This window comes from Hypomesus nipponensis, chromosome 25, assembly GCF_054491055.1.
Source record: "Hypomesus nipponensis isolate SF chromosome 25, ASM5449105v1, whole genome shotgun sequence".
NCBI lineage: Eukaryota > Metazoa > Chordata > Actinopteri > Osmeriformes > Osmeridae > Hypomesus > Hypomesus nipponensis.
Window position 1 is genome coordinate 4,954,358 of NC_140385.1, and position 19,266 is coordinate 4,973,623.

The 19,266-nt window shown below is 52.8% G+C and overlaps 1 protein-coding gene across 2 annotated transcripts; it reads right to left on the reverse strand.

Moving 5' to 3' along the window:
- Window positions 1–283: 283 nt before the first annotated feature.
- On the reverse strand, window positions 284–18,167 carry tesk1b (testis associated actin remodelling kinase 1b). Of its 2 annotated transcripts, none has more exons than XM_084691185.1 (12): window positions 17,995–18,167; window positions 17,165–17,425; window positions 16,775–17,025; window positions 10,671–10,792; window positions 10,475–10,523; window positions 9,893–10,039; window positions 9,591–9,673; window positions 3,821–3,911; window positions 3,591–3,674; window positions 3,054–3,140; window positions 2,729–2,822; window positions 284–2,405 (listed from the first exon to the last, which is right to left on the reverse strand). In XM_084691185.1, exons 3-12 carry the CDS (start codon window positions 16,952–16,954, stop codon window positions 1,297–1,299), a joined length of 2,046 nt encoding a protein of 681 aa, XP_084547311.1. In that variant the 5' UTR covers window positions 16,955–17,025; window positions 17,165–17,425; window positions 17,995–18,167; the 3' UTR covers window positions 284–1,296. The 2 variants fall into 2 exon arrangements, with proteins under 2 accessions (XP_084547311.1, XP_084547312.1); XM_084691186.1 differs by having other exon boundaries at window positions 17,131–17,425.
- Window positions 18,168–19,266: the final 1,099 nt, after the last annotated feature.

Below are 19,266 nucleotides of genomic sequence, written 5' to 3' on the forward strand. Positions count from 1 at the left end.
AGGACACTGAGGGCTTTTCTAGAGCTCTGTGGGTGAGGAGGGGAAACACGCGCGTCTGAAGGGGGAAGATGGAGGGAGGGAGGGAGGATGAGAGGGAAGGTGACAGAAACCTGCTGGAGACCCACTATGGATTCCCTGTCTGCTTACTGTGACAAACAAGACCCCTGGAGTTTTCCCAATGAAACCTAAAGGCTTCTTAGGGTAAACAGATCTCAATAGAAAACGTCAATCTGACCACATGAGCCAAGTAGAGCGTGACACAAATTCAAACCCACAAGAGGACTTCCATTCTATGTTTTTATTCAACAGCATTTTTAAATAATAGGAATCTGTATAGCTCTGTTTGTAGCTTGGTCTCAGAATGCGAAAACATAACAATATCTGTAATAATCACACGGTTTAAGTGCTTTATCAGGGAGAAGAAGCAGCCAGCACACGTTCACACATACGATTCATTGCAGACCCACATACATGCACGCACGCACACACACACACACACACACACACACACACACACACACACACACACACACACACACACACACACACACACACACACACACACACACAGGAACACTGTGCAGCTCTTGAGCTTAACAAGGCAAACTGCCCACCCAGATGACTACAACATCCAAATCATAACATTAGAATAATACTCGTCATAGCAACATTCCTCATTTGAGCATCATCATCATCATCAGCCAGTTAAGAGTACATACAGCAAGGTTTGGGGGGGGGGGGGGGGGCGGAGCCATCGTCCAAATATAAAGGCAGGAACATTCATACAGTCACAGTACGTCACACCCAACAAGCTGGACCAATGGGAGTGTTTCATGCTGAGGGACAAGCAGCATTACTGCTTCTTATTGGTTAGACGGAACCAAATGATCCTAGTTGGGTTAACGAGACGGTTCTGTTAAGCTTCATTCAGCTCTGTTCAAAAGCTGACTTTACAACCTCAGTCCAGCAGAGGGCAGCAGCATCAACACAACTGGTAGGGAGTGGAATGTGTCCCAGACTTAAGTACTGAACTAGGATCAGCTTTTGATTTATCACTAAGAGTCCAGTAAAGAATAGTATAGCCTAGATCTGGTCCTAGATCTGGTCAAAATGGATGCAGCCTCACCTCTTCATAGACACACCTTCATAACCAAAGAGTGGATTCATCTCATCGCTGGTGTCACCATGGAGGTGAGCCCAGAGGAAAAGCAGGCAGGTTAAAAACATCGACACCCAGCCCACCGCGACCGTGCCGGGCAGGCAGAAGGCAGGCCCAGACTACCAACACTCAGCCGCCTATGTCTGTGCCCCAGGAAGAACCCGGCTGGGCTCCGGGGTGGAGGGCGAGAGCCCCCCCTTGGGGCCCCCCTTGTAGAGCAGGCCCCTGGCGGACGCCGCGTCCCCGTTCAAGTTCTTGTAGGGGTTCCGTCGCGGGGGGGCTCGCAGACACACCGAGGGGAAACGAAAGCCCGCCAGGCAGCAGCCCGGACAGGAAATGACCTCGTCCTGCTGGTCCAGGGAGTGGCCGGAGCTGGAGCCGAAGGGCGAGGGGGCCCCGGGGGGGTCCCCCCCTTCCTCGGTCGGGGAGCGGTATCCGTTGCTGCTGGGCGCCCCCCAGGCCAGGGGGCGGCTCATCACCACCGGGGTGTTGTTGTTGTCCAGGATGGGGAGGGGGGGCAGCGAGGGGGGGGCGTTGGAGACAGGACTGATGGCCCAGCCGTTGGTGTAGAGGGAGGGGGACAGAGAGGAGCAGGGCGAGGGGGAGGAAAGAGAGAGAGGGCCGTCCAGTTTGTCCGGGGAGCTGGTGCAGTCCATCGGCTCCACTGCGCTCTCCTCCTCCTCTTCTTCCGTTTGTTCCAGACACAGCAGTTCGAGATCAAGGGGAAGACCTGATTCGTCGGCTGGGAGGTCCACACTCTCTCTCTTCCCCTCCTCCTCTTCCTCCAAGCCTCCCAGACGAAGCTCCTCGTTCTCTCCATCCTCCGCCCTCCACCCATCCCACTCCTCACCCTCGGGGACGTCTCCCGGGGGCAGGGTGAACTCTTGGGGGGTGGTGATGTCAGGAGGGGGGGTGCACGGCAGCGAATGGCAGCGCCGGTGTCGTCCACGTGGGGGCGCCCCCCCGTCTCCGCGGGGTTCTGTGGGGTGGCAGGTGTCCGGGCTGGGGGGCTGGGGGAGGGTGAAGGTGAGAGAGATGACGGATTTGCTGGGCGTGTCAAACAGCTTGATCTTGCCCCCCTTCAGGTCCTCCCTCTGGGAGAAGGGGTTGACGCGGGCGGGCGGGGCCAGCGTTGGGGGCGTGGCCGGGGGCAGCATGTCTGATTTGCTGCGGGAAAGCCGCGGGTCGGAGGAGGGGGCGCGGAGGGACCGCCTCCTCGCCAAGTCAAGCTCAGGAGACACGGACACTGGAGGGAGAGAGACAGAAAGAAAGAACGAAAGAAAGAGAGAGATGGGGGGTAGAAGTGAGTCCTTATAAACCACTGGCTGAGCTCACCAGAATGATGTAATCCTGCCCTATAGATGCTGCTGGGACCCCCCAGCCCAGCTCTGACTGCACAGACTCTCCCAGACTAACCCTCCTCAGTCTCCCAGACTAACCCTCCTCAGTCTCCCAGACTAACCCTCCTCAGTCTCCCAGACTAACCCTCCTCAGTCTCCCAGACTAACCCTCCTCAGTCTCCCAGACTAACCCTCCTCAGTCTCCCAGACTAACCCTCCTCAGTCTCACCCTTCATTGCTGCTTGGTCTTTCTGAGTCTCTGTCTCTCTCTGCTCCAGCTCTGCCACGATCTCTGAGAACGGCGGGCGACGGCCCGCACTCATCTGAGAGAGAGAGAGAGAGAGACAGAGAGAGAGAGACAGAGAGAGACAGAGACAGAGAGAGAGAGAGAGAGAGAGAGACAGAGAGAGACAGAGACAGAGAGAGACAGAGAAAGACAGAGACAGAGAGAGACAGAGAGAGAGAGACAGAGAGAGAGAGAGAGAAACGTGTGAACGGGGATTGATGGGAGAGAGAAGACAAAGAGAGAGAGACAAACAGGACAGTGGTCCTACATTGCAGCAGGTGACGGCCAGGTCCAGGAAGGCTGACGGACAGTCTCCCACCATGTGCTGGAAGGCCTCCACGTCCAGACCAAAGTCCTAGACAGGAGCACAGAGCACCATGATCACACACACACACACCAATCAGCTACAGAGATGGAGGACTTCAGGGGGCCAGAGACTGAGAGGGATTTTGTTTTCTGCTCCAGTGAGCTGTGATGGATATGAGAGAAGAAGAAAAGGGAATGTAGAGTTCTCTAATGGAGGGAGACTGACCTACAGCCTAGGGGTGGGGGAGCAGATCTGGCCTGCTGTTACACTACATCACCACAGGGGGGAGCGAGTTTGGGTAAAAAAGAGTGACGAGATGACACCGAGTACATTATTTTATATTCCTCCACATTCCCTCGAGCTTGCGTTTGATGTGGGTTCTCCTTACGTCGTCATACCACACAGAGGTTCTTTTGACATCAGTCATTTGAAATATTGAAAGACAAAATGTTTTCCCTGCTGAAACCTTAGGGCAGTTTGGGGGGTCAGGGGTCATACCTCTGTGCGAGGGAGGACATCAGGGTCAGCCTGGATCCTGGCGATGACCTCACACAGGACGATGCCATAAGAGAACACATCCACCTGGAGAGAGGTGGAGGAGAGGAAAGGGAGGAGGAGAATTGACAGAAGAGAAGAAAACAATTGACTTATTTAACATCCTCTACAAGGTGAAAGAGAATCATGTCCTTATCAACACCAGTTTTCCCCCTTTTCTCCTCCTTCCATACCTTCTCATTGTAGAGCTCTCCTCTCAGCATTTCCGGGGCCATCCAATAGGGAGAGCCCACAACGGCCAGAGGCTCCTGATTGGTCCCCTCACTGTGGAGAGAGAAACCTTGGAGGTTAAAGCTGGGTGACACACACACGCACATACACACACAGCATCATCACCATGCTCTAATTCACACAGATCCCGACACGGAAGGTCATTGTATTTGCGAGAGGTGCCACAGGTCTTGTAGCTTGTTTAGGCATGCCTGTTTCAGAATACGCTGAGTTTTGCCTGTTACAATAGTAGTGTTTTGGGAAATGGGAAATGTGTTACAGCAGGGACAGACACACACACACTACGCTGGCAGATACTTCCTCTTGGAGCTATTTCTATCTGCTACTTTGTGCTCTGATGCTGCAGTAACAAAGGAAGTGATGACAGAGTGGGGGGGGGGGGGGGAGTGAGACGTTACTGTAAACACTGTTTGAAGAAGTAGAGAGCGAGAGAGAGAGAGAAAAAGAGGGAGACCAAAAGGGAGAGAGAGAGAGAGAGATAAAAAGAGAGAGGGAAGGGGCAAGGGATTGGGAGAGAGGCAGGGAGAGGGAGGGAGCTGGAATAGTTTGACCTTATTTGGAGCTGTTTCCTAAAACCTTATTTCATCCCTTCCACAAATACAGGGGCAAACACGTATCTAGTAACCTACACATTTCTGCTGACTAAATTAATCCATTTCGAGAGGCTATCTGAATGCTGCATACTCAGAAATGCAAAGCTGTTGTTTCCTTTGTGGTGGAAACAAGGAGAAGCTGAATGCACATGATGTTGGAGAAACACCGTGAGCAGCTGACTTCCTCTAGATAAACACACAGAGGACCCTCGTGTTCAAACCTAGATTACAAAAGTCCTCACCAACACCAGTTACTATCCTTATTGACAATATTCATAATTTAAATTGGAAACACTAAAATCGACCTGGCAATGAAACTGGATGGAAATGACACACGGTCATAAATGCACATCCTCGTGCACAAACATTCACGCACACACAAACTGGACACACAACTGCACACAAAGCAAGGGAGAAACTGTTGACAACACACACACACACACACACACACCAGCTGACTCCTCTCTGAGACAGTAAGGGTGTTTTCAAAACAAATGCTGAGGCATTTTGCCATGGTAATTAGGAAAGGAGGGGCAAAGGGGGGCAAGGATGCTCAGTGACCTAAGATGACCCAGAGCAGGGGGAGAGTTGAGTTGAATGTGGTGTGGGACTGTCAGCATCCTAAACTAACACCACACAGGACCTGTGTGTGCGTGTGCGTGTCTCTGTGTGTGTGTGAGCACCAGGACTCAAGTGCGTCAGGAAATGCCAGATTAAATATTGACACCGGCGCAGTGACTCAACACAACCCTTCCTCTTCGCTCCGCATCCCCCCACACCCCCCAGAACAGGGATTAAAACACCAACAGTTCCAGGAGTACAGACCACAGGTTGTTATTTCGGTGGTGGTGGGGGGGGGTGGGGCGTCTGAATTGTTTGGAAAAAAGTCTTTTTAAAAGATCTGGTCTGTCTGATGCTCTGCCAGGAAAAGGGGGAGAGAGAGAGGAGAGAGGGGATGGTGGGACGAGAAGAGAAATGGAGAGGGGGGGGAGAGAGGGAGAGAGAGAGAGGAGAGAGGGGATGGTGGGACGAGAAGAGAAATGGAGAGGGGGGGGAGAGAGGGAGAGAGAGAGAGGAGAGAGGGGATGGTGGGACGAGAAGAGAAATGGAGAGGGGGGGGAGAGAGGGAGAGAGAGAGGAGAGAGGGGATGGTGGGACGAGAAGAGAAATGGAGAGGGGGGAGAGAGGGAGAGAGAGAGGAGAGAGGGGATGGTGGGACGAGAAGAGAAATGGAGAGGGGGGGGGAGAGAGGGAGAGAGAGAGAGAGAGGGGATGGTGGGACGAGAAGAGAAATGGAGAGGGGGGGGAGAGAGGGAGAGAGAGAGAGGAGAGAGGGGATGGTGGGACGAGAAGAGAAATGGAGAGGGGGGGGGAGAGAGGGAGAGAGAGAGGAGAGAGGGGATGGTGGGACGAGAAGAGAAATGGAGAGGGGGGGAGAGAGGGAGAGAGAGAGAGGAGAGAGGGGATGGTGGGACGAGAAGAGAAATGGAGAGGGGGGAGAGAGGGAGAGAGAGAGGAGAGAGGGGATGGTGGGACGAGAAGAGAAATGGAGAGGGGGGGGAGAGAGGGAGAGAGAGAGGAGAGAGGGGATGGTGGGACGAGAAGAGAAATGGAGAGGGGGGAGAGAGGGAGAGAGAGAGGAGAGAGGGGATGGTGGGACGAGAAGAGAAATGGAGAGGGGGGGAGAGAGGGAGAGAGAGAGAGGAGAGAGGGGATGGTGGGACGAGAAGAGAAATGGAGAGGGGGGGGAGAGAGGGAGAGAGAGAGGAGAGAGGGGATGGTGGGACGAGAAGAGAAATGGAGAGGGGGGGAGAGAGGGAGAGAGAGAGAGGAGAGAGGGGATGGTGGGACGAGAAGAGAAATGGAGAGGGGGGGAGAGAGGGAGAGAGAGAGAGGAGAGAGGGGATGGTGGGACGAGAAGAGAAATGGAGAGGGGGGGGAGAGAGGGAGAGAGAGAGGAGAGAGGGGATGGTGGGACGAGAAGAGAAATGGAGAGGGGGGGAGAGAGGGAGAGAGAGAGGAGAGAGGGGATGGTGGGACGAGAAGAGAAATGGAGAGGGGGGGGGAGAGAGGGAGAGAGAGAGGAGAGAGGGGATGGTGGGACGAGAAGAGAAATGGAGAGGGGGGGGAGAGAGGGAGAGAGAGAGAGGAGAGAGGGGATGGTGGGACGAGAAGAGAAATGGAGAGGGGGGAGAGAGGGAGAGAGAGAGAGGAGAGAGGGGATGGTGGGACGAGAAGAGAAATGGAGAGGGGGGGAGAGAGGGAGAGAGAGAGAGAGAGGGGATGGTGGGACGAGAAGAGAAATGGAGAGGGGGGGAGAGAGGGAGAGAGAGAGGAGAGAGGGGATGGTGGGACGAGAAGAGAAATGGAGAGGGGGGGAGAGAGGGAGAGAGAGAGGAGAGAGGGGATGGTGGGACGAGAAGAGAAATGGAGAGGGGGGGGGAGAGAGGGAGAGAGAGAGAGGAGAGAGGGGATGGTGGGACGAGAAGAGAAATGGAGAGGGGGGAGAGAGGGAGAGAGAGAGGAGAGAGGGGATGGTGGGACGAGAAGAGAAATGGAGAGGGGGGAGAGAGGGAGAGAGAGAGAGGAGAGAGGGGATGGTGGGACGAGAAGAGAAATGGAGAGGGGGGGAGAGAGGGAGAGAGAGAGGAGAGAGGGGATGGTGGGACGAGAAGAGAAATGGAGAGGGGGGGGAGAGAGGGAGAGAGAGAGGAGAGAGGGGATGGTGGGACGAGAAGAGAAATGGAGAGGGGGGAGAGAGGGAGAGAGAGAGGAGAGAGGGGATGGTGGGACGAGAAGAGAAATGGAGAGGGGGGGGAGAGAGGGAGAGAGAGAGGAGAGAGGGGATGGTGGGACGAGAAGAGAAATGGAGAGGGGGGAGAGAGGGAGAGAGAGAGGAGAGAGGGGATGGTGGGACGAGAAGAGAAATGGAGAGGGGGGGGAGAGAGGGAGAGAGAGAGGAGAGAGGGGATGGTGGGACGAGAAGAGAAATGGAGAGGGGGGGGGAGAGAGGGAGAGAGAGAGGAGAGAGGGGATGGTGGGACGAGAAGAGAAATGGAGAGGGGGGGAGAGAGGGAGAGAGAGAGGAGAGAGGGGATGGTGGGACGAGAAGAGAAATGGAGAGGGGGGGAGAGAGGGAGAGAGAGAGGAGAGAGGGGATGGTGGGACGAGAAGAGAAATGGAGAGGGGGGGGGAGAGAGGGAGAGAGAGAGGAGAGAGGGGATGGTGGGACGAGAAGAGAAATGGAGAGGGGGGGAGAGAGGGAGAGAGAGAGGAGAGAGGGGATGGTGGGACGAGAAGAGAAATGGAGAGGGGGGGGGGAGAGAGGGAGAGAGAGAGGAGAGAGGGGATGGTGGGACGAGAAGAGAAATGGAGAGGGGGGGAGAGAGGGAGAGAGAGAGGAGAGAGGGGATGGTGGGACGAGAAGAGAAATGGAGAGGGGGGGGGAGAGAGGGAGAGAGAGAGGAGAGAGGGGATGGTGGGACGAGAAGAGAAATGGAGAGGGGGGGGAGAGAGGGAGAGAGAGAGGAGAGAGGGGATGGTGGGACGAGAAGAGAAATGGAGAGGGGGGGAGAGAGGGAGAGAGAGAGGAGAGAGGGGATGGTGGGACGAGAAGAGAAATGGAGAGGGGGGAGAGAGGGAGAGAGAGAGGAGAGAGGGGATGGTGGGACGAGAAGAGAAATGGAGAGGGGGGGAGAGAGGGAGAGAGAGAGGAGAGAGGGGATGGTGGGACGAGAAGAGAAATGGAGAGGGGGGAGAGAGGGAGAGAGAGAGGAGAGAGGGGATGGTGGGACGAGAAGAGAAATGGAGAGGGGGGGGAGAGAGAGAGGAGAGAGAGAGGAGAGAGGGGATGGTGGGACGAGAAGAGAAATGGAGAGGGGGGGGAGAGAGAGAGGAGAGAGAGAGGAGAGAGGGGATGGTGGGACGAGAAGAGAAATGGAGAGGGGGGGAGAGAGGGAGAGAGAGAGAGAGAGGGGATGGTGGGACGAGAAGAGAAATGGAGAGGGGGGGAGAGAGGGAGAGAGAGAGGAGAGAGGGGATGGTGGGACGAGAAGAGAAATGGAGAGGGGGGGAGAGAGAGAGGAGAGAGAGAGGAGAGAGGGGATGGTGGGACGAGAAGAGAAATGGAGAGGGGGGGGGGAGAGAGAGAGGAGAGAGAGAGGAGAGAGGGGATGGTGGGACGAGAAGAGAAATGGAGAGGGGGGGGGAGAGAGAGAGAGAGAGGAGAGAGGGGATGGTGGGACGAGAAGAGAAATGGAGAGGGGGGGAGAGAGGGAGAGAGAGAGGAGAGAGGGGATGGTGGGACGAGAAGAGAAATGGAGAGGGGGGGAGAGAGGGAGAGAGAGAGGAGAGAGGGGATGGTGGGACGAGAAGAGAAATGGAGAGGGGGGGGGGAGAGAGGGAGAGAGAGAGGAGATGGTGGGACGAGAAGAGAAATGGAGAGGGGGGAGAGAGGGAGAGAGAGAGAGAGAGGGGATGGTGGGACGAGAAGAGAAATGGAGAGGGGGGGAGAGAGGGAGAGAGAGAGAGAGAGGGGATGGTGGGACGAGAAGAGAAATGGAGAGGGGGGGGAGAGAGGGAGAGAGAGAGGAGAGAGGGGATGGTGGGACGAGAAGAGAAGTGGAGAGGGGGGAGAGAGGGAGAGAGAGAGAGAGAGGGGATGGTGGGACGAGAAGAGAAATGGAGAGGGGGGGGAGAGAGGGAGAGAGAGAGAGGGGATGGTGGGACGAGAAGAGAAATGGAGAGGGGGGGAGAGAGGGAGAGAGAGAGAGAGAGGGGATGGTGGGACGAGAAGAGAAATGGAGAGGGGGGGAGAGAGGGAGAGAGAGAGGAGAGAGGGGATGGTGGGACGAGAAGAGAAATGGAGAGGGGGGGAGAGAGGGAGAGAGAGAGGAGAGAGGGGATGGTGGGACGAGAAGAGAAATGGAGAGGGGGGGGAGAGAGGGAGAGAGAGAGAGAGGCAGAATGCTGGAACAGAGAGGAACCACGCGCGCGAGAAACACGGCCGTGCGTACATGCTCACGTAGCGAACGAGTGAAAGAAAGAAAAGTAAGGAAGGCGGGGTTCTTATCTAAATGGTGTGCGTGTGCTGATAGGGAGGGATGACGGGCTGGCTGACCTGTGCTCTGGGATCTTCTCGGCCAGACCAAAGTCCCCCACCACGGCCGACCACGCAGCGCCCTCCCAGCGCACCAGGCAGTTCTACAGAGAGGACACAGGTCATCCGTTAACGCTGGTGCGTGCGTGCGTGCGTGCGTGCATACGTCTGTGCGAGTAAGAAAGTACAGACTGGCAGTCACGTTTAAAATGAAAGCGTGTGTTCGTCCATGGTTCAGTGCTTGAGACTTGTGTGTGTGTCTCACGTTTCTCTGTGTGGGGATGCTGTGTCAGCTGAGTGCTGAGTGAGAGTGTGTCCCCTACCTTGGAGGTGAGGTCCCTGTGGAAGATGCCCTTGCTGTGGAGGTATTGGAGGCCCCTGGAGATGTCCAGGGCCAGGGCTTCCCTGGAGGCCCAGGACAGGTAGTCCTCACTGGCCAGCAGCTGCTCCAGGTTCCCCCCGTTGATGTACTGTAACCGCAGCACACGTCAACCACACAGGCTGTGACCGCATAGCGGCGGGCATTTGTCAAGGCATACATTTGAGATTTTAGAAAAAAATTGTGTAAATCGAAATCATGGTTGCAACCGTTGACATTACAGGTGTCAATCGAAGGACTGGGTAACAGGTCACAGTTATTTAGTCATTGTGGCAGACGCTCTTATCCAGAGCGTTATCTGAAGAATGTCACGAACTGCTGCCATGACAACAATAACTGTCGATCTAAGCAGGTCACCAAGGTTTCCCCGCCTAACACGTAACCATGACAACTTTCAGCGAGTGACGCAAGCGGAGATGTCAGGTGACGCTGTGTGAGCCGTCCTGACAGCCAGAACCCCCTCCCCCCCTCTCCCACCCCGACACGCACATTCCCTTAGCAGGATGTCCAGATACCGTCTTCTTACCTCTGTGAGCGCGTGGAGCTGCCCCTCGTGAACACACACTCCAACGAACCTGAGAGAGACACACACACACACACACACACACACACACACACAGGCTCAACATGAGTCTGTCCTGTGACAGAGAGAGAAAGAATGACAGAAACAGACACCTGAGGATGTTGGGATGACAGACACGCAGACACACACACACACACACCTGAGGATGTTGGGATGTCTGAGGCGGTTCATAAGCTGCACCTCCCTCAGCATGTTGGCTCTGTTGCTGGGCATGATGTTCATCTTCAGGGCCATCACCTGGCCTGTGCTCCTGTGCTGCACCTGCACACACACACACACACACACACACACACACACGCCATCAGACGAGCACTCTCCACGAGGCAGGACACACGTGCACATCCACAGGTGGCCTCTGATGTGAAAAGAATGTGTGTGTGTGTGTGTGTGTGTGTTGTCTGATGGTATTGACAGAGAGGAAGTTTGCACAAGCCTGTGTGCATAGACTGGATGTCAAGGCGTATGCTATGTGAAAGGGAGTGCCTGGGTGTTTATAGGTGCATGCGTGCGTGTGCAAGGACACTGTGTGTGTGTGTGTGTGTGTGTGTGTCAGGTCCAGCGTTAGAGGTGATGTCACTACTGTGTTCAGGATGTAAACAGGCCCAGTGGTGCAGTAGAGAGAGCCATGATGACATCAACACACCTACTCTCTCTCACTCACTCACTCAGACACACACACACACGGATCTGAACTCTGTTAAGTCAAGGCTAGTGTGCGTCTCTGGAAGGAGCAGCAGTCAATAAGAGTCCATCTCTGCCCTTACATCCATCACACACACACACACAGCTGCAGACTGTAAATCACTGCTCCACTAAGCTAATGTGTTCCTCTTCACGTTAGCGGCAGGGCTAGGACAGCAGGCTGAGGGGAGCAGGAATGACACAGAGGTGTCTGCAGTAGGAGATCCCTTCACGCCTGCTCTGTGCTGCTGCATAGCAGGACTGCTGTCCAGGCTGTCTGGACAAACAACCACACACACCAGCTCCATCCATCTTACTGAAACACATTCTCCAAGACATGGGACACACACACACACACACACACACACACACACAGAGCAGGTCTGAGCCAGCTGTTGAGCTAGCAGATTCGGTCGAGGTGAGTGTGTGTACAGTCTGGACGCTTGATTTGTGCCGTCCTCCTGCAGAATTTCACCTCAAACCAACAACTGGCCACTCCTCCTAATCCCAGGCTCCCAGCCAGGACCCAGGAGCTCCAATAGGAGCTCATCACACTGAGTGAGACGGCACCTGGGACCACCAAGCGTCTGTGTGTGACAGAGAGAAAGTGGGTTGTGTGTGTGTGTGTGCGTGCGTGTCTCAACGTCCCACAATAAGGAGTGAAGAGTGTGTGTGTGATGTTCAGGTGGCAGGTCTGGAGACGCCAAAAATAACCCAGGCCACACACACACCACAACTCAGACTATAAAAGATAGCATATCACCTAACCCTAACTGACCTAGACCACGCCATTACAGAGAGCACACTCTCCCACAAACACAGTCATGCACACAGTAGTTCCTCAAGCTGCACAGGTTCAAATCCAACATGGACAAGTTAGGTTACATACAGGGTTAAACAGGAAAACTCCCCGACACAGAAGAGAGAGAAGAGTGGCTTGGAGCGGAGGAAAGGTCATCAGTGGAGTGAACATGTGTAGCGGTGTCAGACACGGGTCGAGAGACAGACAGACAGACACAGAGACAGAGACAGAGACAGAGACAGAGACAGAGAGAGAGAGAGAGAGAGAGAGAGAGAGAGAGAGAGAGAGAGAGAGAGAGAGAAGTAAGACAGAGACAGACAGACAGAGACAAGTAGGAAACAGAGAAAGCAAAAACAGGAAAGGGAGAGAAGTGCCGCACGACTATCATTAGAAGAAGAGATCTGGGGAAACCAAACATGTGGAGCAGGAAGACAAAATACCACGCCAGCAACCTGAACCATTGGCCTCTCGGGTGCGCTTGGTCTGGCTGCGGGCTCGCCCCAGGGTGACTCCATAGTCTCAATTTCAACACACAGATTTGTAAACACAGGAGATGAGGAGGAGCTAAAATAATCAGCGCCAAAACAAAACACAGGAGGGCAAGACGTCTCTAGGGCTGGAGAGAGGGGCACAGAGAGAGAGGAGGTGGAGAGAGGGGCACAGAGAGAGAGGAGGTGGAGAGAGGGGCACAGAGAGAGAGGAGGTGGAGAGAGGGGCACAGAGAGAGAGGAGGTGGAGAGAGGGCCACAGAGAGAGGAGGTGGAGAGAGGGGCACAGACAGAGGAGGTGGAGAGAGGGGCACAGTGAGAGAGGAGGTGGAGAGAGGGGCACAGAGAGAGGAGGTGGAGAGAGGGGGACAGAGAGAGGAGGTGGAGAGAGGGGCACAGAGAGAGGAGGTGGAGAGAGGGGGACAGAGGGAGGAGGTGGAGAGAGGGGCACAGACAGAGGAGGTGGAGAGAGGGGCACAGAGAGAGGAGGTGGAGAGAGGGGGACAGAGAGAGGAGGTGGAGAGAGGGGGACAGAGAGAGGAGGTGGAGAGAGGGGGACAGAGGGAGGAGGTGGGGGAGGGACAGACAGGTCATATCCATCATCGGGCTAGCAGGGAGGTCCTCATCTCCCACCTACCTGGGATCCACTGAATAGTACATGATCCACCGTCTAGACAACACACACACACACACACACACACACCACTTAGCGTGTTACACAACACCAGGCACCAAGCTGCCATTCACCCCCCCCCCCCCCCTCACTCACAAAACAGACCAACTAGTTGACACACACACACACAGGCTGCAGCAATCCTTACGCAACAGCAGTTCAGATCCCTTTGTGTGCATGTGTGTTGTTGTGGAGTGTGGGGCTAGCGGGGGCAAGTTTGAACACGCGGGGTGAATGGCATCAAATGCAGCCTTCCTCTGCTCCACAGCAAAAACATTTTCCACTGCTCCGCTCCCACACACACCTCCTGCTCCACCCCCCCCCTCCCCCCCGACACACACACACCTTCACCACCTGAGATGTTTATTTACTTCTAGACCCCTCCCGCCTCAGTCTGTAGGTTGGGCGTTAGCTGTGGATAACAAGCTCCTCTCTCTCTCTCTCTGTCTCTCACACACACACGCTAAGGGATGTTGGGACACGGGCACTGATCCACACAGCGCAGGACAACACATTTTACCAAGCACGTACACTGATGGAGCTGTGTTCAATGTTCGTGCATCCTCAGCTTGACTGGGCGGTGCCCATGTACAACACCAACAAATAAGGTGCACACACACACTTGACTGACAGTGGAGCAAGCCCTGACTAGAGAGCAGAAAAAGAATAGGGGAGATGGAAAACACTGTGATAAGCCCTGGAGCTTCAAGTGAAAACCAGTCGACACCAGTCAATGAAAACACACACACATATTTTCAGCCAATGAAAACATGCAGATTGACTCTTAATCCTTTAAAGTTTGTAACCAACCATAAGCACAGGGAAGCACAAGGGTGCAAGTTGATGAACAAGCGCACGTGTCCCTGAGTGTGTGTGTGTGTGTGTGTCCCTGTGTATATGTGTGTGTGTGTGTGTGCGGTCAGCTTGGTCTCCCGAGGCTGATGTTTCCAGCAGGCCTGACAGACCTCTCCTCTGGAGTCCCACACCTCTTCTGGGGTGTCCTGTCTGACACACACAACAAAGGCACTAATTCAACTAATGTCACCGAGAAAATCAGACGCCACAAGCTCCACAGACCCGTTAGAGTGTGTGTGAGCGAATGTTAATTACTAACATGACTCAATATTTACCTCGGATAACTCTTGTTTGACTGCACCTGATTTTGACAGTCCTGACTTGACACCAATGACACATCGTTTTCGTAAACAGCGATTAGCGTCAGCAAAGACACAGCGCTGCGGAAAATCCTAACACAACTCCACACACACACACGCACGCCGTCCTAGGTGTGGATAGGTACCGAGTGTTCCTTGATCAGTAAACTGTTTTAATATTGCAGGAATACAGAATCATCCCCTCCCATGTTTTTGGGAACACTGGAACAATGAGCATGTTTATTTGTGGTTCTGTGGTGACATGGTGTGTTCTAATCTGAGCAGTCTGCTGGAGGGGCCGGGCCAGGCCCATCTGAGACAAGAGAACGGGGGACGCATGCATGGAGAGAGAGAGATAGAGAGAGGTAGAGAGAGGTAGAGGTAGAGAGAGAGAGAGGTAGAGAGAGAGGTAGAGAGAGAGGTAGAGAGAGAGGTAGAGAGAGAGGTAGAGAGAGAGAGAGAGGTAGAGAGAGAGAGAGAGGTAGAGAGAGAGGTAGAGAGGTAGAGAGAGAGGTAGAGGTAGAGAGGTAGAGAGAGAGGTAGAGAGGTAGAGAGAGAGGTAGAGAGGTAGAGAGAGAGGTAGAGAGGTAGAGAGAGAGAGAGAGAGAGAGAGAGAGAGAGAGAGAGAGAGAGAGAGAGAGAGAGAGAGAGAACATAAGTGAAAGAACTAAAAGGACAGAAAAGAGGCAGCCGAGACAGGCATCTAAGGAGACCTGCTGTCTTTGAAGAATATTAAAGATAAAAAAACATTTATTTTTTTTAAGCACCTGAAGGATTTGTCTTGACACGCACTCTCCACTCCTCTCCTCTCCAGTTGCATAATAGTATTGAATGACTGCTTGAGAGACAGTCTCATAGCCAACTGTCTACCTGGCCGATATCCCATCTCGATGCCTATAACTGGTTGCCTGTCTCCTAGCTGCCTGCCTGTTTGGCAGGCTGATATGAGCATGAACCTTCATTGATCTGTTGTGAAGGGTGAGTGGAGGAGCTACAACAGAGAAGTCCCAGTGGCACAGTGCCAGGGTCTCTGGGATGGCTGGCTGGCACGCTTGCTGGCTGGCTGGCTTGCTGGCTGCACGGGAACATCAAAGTCTACGCCTCAAAGAGCAAGAGAAATAAACAATTACCGGAGACGCCAAAGAGACATTAACAAGACGTGCTTAAATGTGTAGGTCTGCACAGTTTCTATGCCCTGCATGCGTGGGAGAGAGGGAGAGAGGAAGGGAGAGCGGCAATGGCAAAAAGAGGGAAAGAGAGAGGGAAAGAGATGAAGGGGGGGGGAAAAGGAAGGAAGGAAGGAGTAAGAGGGAAATTCTCTAGAACAACTTCCTTCGAAGCTCATTCACGGGAGTACCATTGGCACAACCTCGTCCAGAACTGAACAGCTGAACTCAAGATGTCAACGTGTAACAAATTAGCATTTATATCGAATTATCAAAAGGGCGAGTTGTTCAATCAATGCCAGGCATCTTTACAGCTGGTAAACACAAGGTCATTTGCATGTTCATTGCCCATTCAAAGGGCACAGGTTGAGTGCATGACTATACAGCCAGCCACAGTGACAGCTCTTCTCTGCACTCTTATCAACTGGTCCACAAAGACATATTTGACCTTTGATGTCTTGGCAAGGCCCCTTATCCAAGTGCCAGGAATACATTGTGCAAGGAGAAGTATGCAAGGAGAAGTATGCAAGGAGAAGTATGCAAGGAGAAGTATGCAAGTCTCTGAAGTAAGGGTGTCCAGAATTGGGGTCACATCTAACAGGTTTTGCCCATCACTTCTACAGAAGGCTGTGACAGTGGACAACTGAACTAAGATCACCTGGGCAACGTTCACAGGTCACCTGAACACTGTTCCAGAACATGTGGGGAAGACTCAAGCACACTGGGATGTTGGTGGTGTCATCATCGTCATCATCATCTCCATAGTTACTCCATTATCACGCAATGCACTGTAGTTGGTCGTTATTATGGTAGTTAAGCGTTTGTTGTCAGCATTCCATTCGTTTGTTCAGGACTGAAACTGTAACAAGCATGCATGCAAATATATGCTAGTCTTTGAATTTCCCTGCGAGTTTGACAAAAGAAACAGTGAAAGTCAGTCCCTAGCACCCTAAGGATATCACCTCTAAAACAGCATAGACCTGTGTATCATAATGCTGATCTGTTCTGATGGTTTATCATTCTGTCATTTTCCAACAACCCCTACAGCACCATACATCCTGAGGCCAACCATGTCTTCTGTGATGGTTTAGAAGCTAAGATTGTAAACAGACCACATTACCGGCTGGTATCCGTCCTGCTCAGGGTTAGTCTACAACATCTTGTATCAGATCACAAAAAACAGCCATGTTTCATTCTAATGAGTCTAAGATTATAACTCCGGAATGTCACAGCATTGGTCGTGTGTATGTCAGAACTATTACCAGGATGTCTGTCTCACCTTGAACACTTCTGAGAAGAACCCTGAACCAATCTTCTCGCATATGAAGTCGTCGATGCGGGCCAGACTGGACACGGCACTGCGTAGCGCCCGGTAGGACGAGGGTCTGATCCGGTTCGGACCATGGGCGCTGTGAATAGGGGGCTCCAATGCCTCCTGGTTCGGCTCGACCCGCTCCATCGCGAATATCCCGGGAGGGGGGGACCTGTGCGCAGTTTGGAATCCAACCCGTCTGTTTACATTGTTCCAGTCTGAAGCGGAGTCCGGAGAAACAAATTGGCTTCACAATAATATTTAGTTGCAAACACAGCGTAAACGGCCGAATTAATCCCAGACTCTCCAACGTTGTAGCCTACCTAACTAACTAGACAGCGGTTTTCCTCAACTTACGAATTTCCAACACTTGCAGGCTACATGCCGTATCCCCCGGCGTGTGCGTGGTTTGTGTGACGATTCCCCGACACTTCAGAGAAACGAAGGTGGGCAGTCTATTTCTCCAGGAGAAACTGCGTAGCTTGCTTCTGTCTTGGCAACATTCGCAGTCAGTTTCCTTCGTGTGTTCGGGCAATGCAGGCTAAACACTCCTTTCCTTCCCAGTTCTGGAGCCTGGTTTCCTCGTGCGGTTTCTTGTGCGAGCGAACCAGCACCGTCCTTAAAAACGAAAACAGTCATTTTGACTTAAATACATAGCATAAATGTCGTTTCTATTCTTGTTTGTAGGAATGGTTATTTCTGCCTGCTTTGATATGGACCACTGAGACAAAAAATTTATTATCGTTGTTTTGAACCACACTTTGAACACAGAGAGGCTGTTAAACGGATCCAAATCAAACGGTATTTCAAGACGATATTCTGATTGCTCATTCAGTTGATCACTGAAAAACGAGACCACATAAACCGGCAAATAAGTTACGCAGTGGTAGAATCGCCCATGGCACAAGGAGACCGGAACATGCGGAACATGCTCACTCCGTGGAACGGTGTAGCCTATCGTGACTTCCAACACAGCTTAGCCTATGCGGGTCATACATTATAAATGCGAGGCTGACATGAGTTTTATTCGCCTGTCACTCGAGTTCATCAGACTGATTTTACGTTATAGCACCAAGGTTGACCTACTCAGGGCCTACATGTTTTAGGCTACTCATATAGGGTATATTTTTTTAAATAATACAACAATTAGGAATTGTGCCATAAATGGATGAATGGATGTGACTTACCCAGCCTTTTGTACAGGTACGGTGGTGTATTCAGCCCTGACCCCGAATCTAGTGTTTGGTTACCGAGGTTTTATTTCACTAATTAATCAGGCTTGTCTACCTCCTCCCGCCTTTACATTGTCCTCGGTTTCGTTTTACCTCCCCTGCCTTGACACGAGCGGCCGTGCTCTCCGGACTGCAAGAGGAAAACAGTGAGACTTCCCAGAGCGGCTGGCTATTGGAAGAAGCGATATGGGCGTGTCCGCACGTGAACACCGCAAAACTTTACCTGCGGCGGCGCTTAATGAATCGTTTCTCACCTAACCTTTACTGTAAGCTTATTTCCGACAAAGTAAACACACACCGTTGCGTAATGCGCACATTTATCTCAGAGTGTTTGGCTACAATAATTTATCATTTCAGCAGTTTGCTGTGACATGGTGCAAAACAGACAAAGCGTAGTCTGCGGTTCAAAGAAACTATAATTAATTGTTTCTTTACAGTGTAGCGTCACCTCGCACCACACATCGACATACTTCAGATTATGACACAATGTGACCACATTCTATCATGCAACGCTTTGAGTTTTTGCCTACTAACCTCCAGTCTGATTAATACAAGAACCCAGTCTAGATGAACCCAGAAAACAATCCCAGCAGTCACACCACTAACACGGATAATGACATGCGTCACATTTATTATTTAGAGTAGCTACTCACTTATTTATAAAGAATAAAACAGTGTATTTGTTTGACCACAGTCAGACTGAAGAGGTGAACTATACTGAACTATAGATAGAGCAATACTAGGCCTATATTTTCGTCGGTATAGGCCATACACCCTCTCAGACTGAATTTCAGTTATTCACGCCCACCTTTAAGAGCCATTTTTCATAAACAATAGACCTTCAAATAGGCCAAGGGTCAGATCTTGAGAGAGCGGATGCACGCGTCTCACATGTCATTATAACCGTCCTACCTTCTGCAGCCTGGACCTAATTAGCGGCCTCCTGTAGGTGCTAACGATCCTCCTTTCTCCGTCCACATCACTTCCCCATCACAGAGCCGGTCTACGATAGAGCTTCCGTGAGGTCGCGAGGTAGGGGGCTGAAATTGGCTTTTGGAGCTCACCAGCTGTTCCACGCGGCCCGCGCCCCCTAGGGAAGCGGACAGAGGAAGGGGACACCACATGCTCCTCTGTATACCCCCCTCTCTCCTCCACCCCGGGAGCCTGCTGCTGAAGCCTGCTTGGACACGGTGCTCCCCATGGGACAGGCACGGCACTCTGGAGGCC

Bases quoted from the DNA above. Each gene is read 5' to 3' on its own strand.
- tesk1b (XM_084691185.1), bottom strand. From the start codon at position 16,954: ATGGAGCGGGTCGAGCCGAACCAGGAGGCATTGGAGCCCCCTATTCAC. The intron at 10,793-16,774 runs GTGAGACAGACA...GTGTGTGTGCAG, and splicing joins TCTTCTCAGAAGTGTTCAAG to GTGCAGCACAGGAGCACAGG. The intron at 10,524-10,670 runs GTGTGTGTGTGT...TGTCTCTCTCAG, and splicing joins AGACATCCCAACATCCTCAG to GTTCGTTGGAGTGTGTGTTC.